Source organism: Diaphorina citri, unplaced genomic scaffold (genome assembly GCF_000475195.1).
Source record: "Diaphorina citri unplaced genomic scaffold, Diaci psyllid genome assembly version 1.1 scaffold10, whole genome shotgun sequence".
NCBI lineage: Eukaryota > Metazoa > Arthropoda > Insecta > Hemiptera > Psyllidae > Diaphorina > Diaphorina citri.
In genome coordinates, this window is record NW_007377449.1 from 544,459 (window position 1) to 549,585 (window position 5,127).

The 5,127-nt window shown below is 38.2% G+C and overlaps 1 protein-coding gene across 1 annotated transcript; it reads right to left on the minus strand.

Moving 5' to 3' along the window:
* Positions 1-748: 748 nt before the first annotated feature.
* On the minus strand, positions 749-5,127 carry LOC103506078 (phosphoglucomutase). Its single transcript, XM_017442712.2, has 6 exons — positions 4,954-5,127; positions 4,323-4,574; positions 3,943-4,126; positions 2,562-2,720; positions 1,732-2,197; positions 749-1,364 (listed from the first exon to the last, which is right to left on the minus strand). The coding sequence occupies exons 1-5, from the start codon at positions 5,097-5,099 to the stop codon at positions 2,132-2,134; spliced, it is 807 nt and encodes a 268-aa protein (XP_017298201.1). The 5' UTR covers positions 5,100-5,127; the 3' UTR covers positions 749-1,364; positions 1,732-2,131.

Below are 5,127 nucleotides of genomic sequence, written 5' to 3' on the forward strand. Positions count from 1 at the left end.
ACTTTACAATTTACTATTACAAGTGATTTTGTTCCTTTTCCCTTACCTAATTTATAAGCCCAATCGTTTACAATAGTGCAGTTCTAACTCGTAAATAAAATCCCTTTTGTTTAGAGTTAAAATAGTACCCCCTACCAGTCATTAGTAATGGTTATTTACAGTTGTCAAGCACCCATTCTACAACTTTACAATTTACTATTACAAGTGATTTTGTTCCTTTTCCCTTACCTAATTTATAAGCCCAATCGTTTACAATAGTGCAGTTCTTAACCTCGTGTGTATATTTTTTAAATAAAGAAAGTGATCTTAATTTTAGGTTAGACTTACTTACATATTTTAACAAAATTTTAGTTTAAGTGACCTTTTTGATTTATAATTCCTCATTATTTATTTATGCTTAGATTTCACTTAGATAAATAATTATTTCACTAAGGGTATTTCTGTATTTAACATATTTTCCTTTTATATTTCTTTTGAGAAGTATTAATTTGTGCATTGTACTTCCTTTTTTGTGTATTTATTTATGTGGTAAAATGTACCTTATTTATTTATTCGTCGTATTAAATTATTTTGTTAGAAGAAAATAGAATTTTATTTATGTACGACACGAGATCAGAAAGATGTTGTTTTTATTTGCCATTAATTTTCAGATCTTCCAAAGACGATAGTTGTTAATCCTGGTAGCTATGTTCAATTTATTTGATCTTTGATGATGACATTGGAAAAACAAAAAGGACAACACATAATATTACGAATATATAAATGAGCTTTGAAAAAGCTCATTCTAATAAATATATTTTGTATAGAAAAATAAATAATTAACAACATAAAACGAAATGGCACTTCAACAACACATAAAAGACGTAATTAAGTAGATAGCTCACTTTCCCTTGAAAAGTTTGAATTTGAAATTCGCGAATCACAGTGTCACACACGGGGGGGAAATAAACTTCTAAAAAAGAAAGGTGGTATGGCTTCCAAAAAGGAGAAACAGTCGACATAAATGATAGCATGACTTCATCTTATATGAAGAAACTCATCATCAAACTCTAAAGGCTAGGCCTTGTCGTTGAAGAAACTTGCTTGGTTAGTTCCCGTTCCAGAGGTTGAAGGATTTTTGGTTTAAAAAATCCAAGGAGTAGAGTTAAGGTTTATACAATCCAAATGAAGGATTGGGGTTTGAAAATCTTTCATTTCGGTGTTTGGCATGAATTTCACACATTATTAAAACAAAGGTACACGAATTGTTCAGAGAAGAAGAATGGATAAAATGGACCAGTGGGTGACTTGGACGGCCATTACGTGATGACAGTGGGTGCATCTCTTCCGGTAAACTGGGGTAATTTGGACAGCTCTAGAGCCACCTGGAAAAAGGAAAGTAATGAAAATTATCAAGTTTTTCTAGGTGGGATACTTAGTCAATTAACATGATATAATGATAGAATAAAGAAGTACTAGGTCTTCACTTGACTAGGAATGGAAATTATGTTATATTTTAAATTATAAGGGATTAAAACTTTAAAGTCGACATGTTTCGTCTTCTCCTGCCCGGGGCGGATTTTATCCTGGACGGATAAGGTTCGTTCTCGAAATGGCTGGCTTTCTCCTATCCTGTCTTCCTTCTCTTTTTGATTTCGGGACGATAAGGCCTTAGCAGTTACAAGTTACAGTTCCCTCTATCAAACCTCTAAAAAGTAGAAAAATGACACAAAGCAAACACGTATTTATTACCTGAACCAAAGGTTTGAGTGCCACTTGAGCATCCGCCTCAATATCTCCTGTAGCGGGAACATAACTTTCAACATACAGGGGGGAAATAAACTTTTAAAGAAGAAAGGTGGTATGGCTTCCAAAAAGGAGAAACAGCCGAAGTTAATGATAGAGATAGCATAACTTCATCTAAGCCTATATTAAGAAACTTTCTTGGCCAGTTCCAGAGGTTGAAGGATCTTGGGGTTTAAAAAATCCAAGGATTAGAGTTAAGGTTACACAATCCAAATGAAGGATTGGGGTTTGAAAATCTTTCATTTCGGTGTTTGGCATGAATTTCACACATTATTAAACAAAGGTACACGAATTGTTCAGATAAGAAGAATGGATAAAATGGATCAGTGGGTGACTTGGACGGCCATTACGTGATGACAGTGGGTGCATCTCTTCCGGTAAACTGGGGTAATTTGGACAGCTCTAGAGCCACCTGGAAAAAGGAAAGTAATGAAAATTATTAAGTTTTTCTAGGCTATATACTTAGTCAATTAACATGATATAATGATAGAATAAAATACTAGGTCTTCACTTGACTAGGAATGGAAATTATGTTATATTTGAAATCATGAGGGATTAAAACTTTAAAGTTGACATGTTTCGTCTTCTCCTGCCCGGGGTGGATTTTATCCTGGACGGATAAGGTTCGTTCTCGGAATGGCTGGCTTTCTCCTATCCTGTCTTCTTTCTCTTTTCAATTTCGGGACGATAAGGCCTTAGCAGTTACAAGTTACAGTTCCCTCTATAAAACCTCTAAAAAGTAGAAAAATGACACAAAGCGAACAAGTATTTATTACCTGAACCAAAGGTTTGAGTGCCACTTGAGCATCCGCCTCAATATCTCCTGTAGCGGGAACATAACTTTCAACATACAGACGGACTGTGGCGCCTGAACTGCCTGTTCCGGATAATCTGTATATGAGACGAGACCCGTCTGTGAATAGCACTCGGACACCCTGTCAAATAAATAACTTTGTAAGTTAGAATTAGCTTATAAGGTAATTTATTGTATATAAATTCATGCAAGCAAAGTTAACAATCAAATTGATTTGAAGGCACGCGGTTAGTCCAATGGTAAAGCGTTTGTACCGGGTTCGATTCCCAGCAACAAAAAGAAGCACTCGCATTTCGACTGCAAATATTTTGACGGGTTCCTTTCTGGTGTTATCGAGTCGACGTAGCACCTAAATAGGAAGTACGTTTTGTGTCTCTTATCGCCCACCTGATGTGGGACATACTACGGGATGGGCATGCTATGACAGGCCAAACAAGGCTAAAGTAGCAGTAGTCTCATTGCTACGAAAAAAAACCTGAAAACACTATTGCTTTATTTATTTACCTATTACTTAGAATAGTCAACCTGAAAGGGCGCCAGCTTGACTCCGTACACAAAAAGCCTGCTCTGGAGCTTAGGTGTTTGGGCAAACAGCCCTAAAAGGTTGAGTTAAGGTTATAAGAATCTCTAATTATTATTATGTTAAGGCGGTCTCTTCTTGGTCCCTTGGGTGCCGCGTCCATTTTTTGTTCAGGACTATTGCACTGTACTCTCCTTAATAGGTACCTTACCGAATGGAATTCCGAATTTTCTGTTTTTTCATCATCATTACTTGGAAATAATGACATTACTAATGATTGTGTAAGGTACCTATAATAGGGCAATCAAGATCAGCACAGTGGACTCACCTGTTTCTTAGCAACACTACCATCAATAGGATCCGTGTATTCAAAGTTATCGCCTGCCTCCACAGTGAAGGATCTGCCTTCAGCACTCAGAGTGACACCCTTGAATTCAGGAGCGGATACTTTCTTTTCCAACTCATCCATCATTTGATTACATGGTGGAATAAATAACATTGGTAGAATGTGTATCATAATAAGATAGAATTAATAAGGTGATTTATGAGAGCCGAGGCCTACATTAAAGTCACACCAAACTTTACCAAACCCTTCTCTCTTTTTCACTATTATCTGAGAGTGCATCGGGGATTTGTCTATTAGAAAACAAAATTTCCTACTATTTTCACCATTATTTGACATATTTACTCAGTACCGGTCCAGAGTTAGAAGTGGTTTAATTTCAGCAAGATCCAATGGAGAAAAAAAAGTTCGGCTCTTATGGGTTAATATTATACGAATCTCTCCTTAATAGGGCAATCAAGATCAGCACAGTGAACTCACCTGTTTCTTAGCAACACTACCATCAATAGGATCGGTGTATTCAAAGTTATCTCCTGCCTCCACAGTGAACGATCTGCCTTCAGCACTCAGAGTGACACCCTTGAATTCAGGAGCGGATACTTTCTTTTCCAACTCATCCATCATTTGATTACATGGTGCAGCGGAACAATTCTCATAGTCATATCTGTGCAGACAAGAGGGGTTAATAGTTGAGGGTAAACAAGAGGGCTTGGATGAGTGATCACTTGAGGTCAATGTGAGAAGGCAGCTTGTTACCAAATGTAAGGTGAAATCCCCCGTCACTGAAGACCTTACTAGTTATGACGTAAAAACCCAGCCAAAAAGTAACTAAAAGGATTGTCTCTCTTATTTAAGCTTACCTGGTGAAATAGTTTCTGCCGTACTGTTTCCAATGGCTCTTCAATATCTCCTCGACAGGTTTACCGGTGTGTTCCACCACACTCAACCAGGCCAGCACTGCCCAGATACCGTCCTTCTCTCGAATGTGGTCTGAACCGGTTCCAAAGCTTTCTTCTCCACACAGGGACAAACGTCCGGCATCCATCAGGTTGCCGAAATATTTCCATCCCGTGGGCACTTCGAATAGCTCCTTGTTGTTTGCTTTGGCCACTCTGAAACACCAAGTTTTTCGCAATAAGTAAACAGAAAAAAAATCATAATGATAATAATATTAATCACTTGAAATTCCCCAGCTTGAAATAGCTTGGAGGGAGAGTGTCTGCCTTGTAAGCCCAATCATAATGATAATAATATTAATCACTTGAAATTCCCCAGCTTGAAATAGCTTGGAGGGAGAGTGTCTGCCTTGTAAGCCCTGGGTAGCTAGTTCGATTCCAGCCCGGGGCGGATTTTATCCTGAACGGATAGGCTTGGTTCTCGGAACGACTGGCTTTCTCCTATCCTGTCTTCCTTCTCTCTACGCTTTCGGGACGATAAGACCTAGCAGTTACAGTTCTCCCTATCGAACCTCTTTTTTTTTCTGGTACTCACCTGTCAACAGCTGCTCCTGTGGGCATAGACCGAGCATAACCTTTAACCCCGGTTTTCTTGAAGTAAGGAATAGAGTCAAGATGGGCGGCTAACACGGCTAGAGAGTCACTGGGGTTTACGAAGAAAGCTTTCTTTCCCAACACCATGTTCCGATCCTGAGGGAAATGGGTTCAG

Bases quoted from the DNA above. Each gene is read 5' to 3' on its own strand.
- LOC103506078 (XM_017442712.2), bottom strand. From the start codon at position 5,099: ATGGTGTTGGGAAAGAAAGCTTTCTTCGTAAACCCCAGTGACTCTCTA. The intron at 4,575-4,953 runs GTGAGTACCAGA...TTGGTGTTTCAG, and splicing joins ACAGGAGCAGCTGTTGACAG to AGTGGCCAAAGCAAACAACA. The intron at 4,127-4,322 runs GTAAGCTTAAAT...TTGTCTGCACAG, and splicing joins GGCAGAAACTATTTCACCAG to ATATGACTATGAGAATTGTT.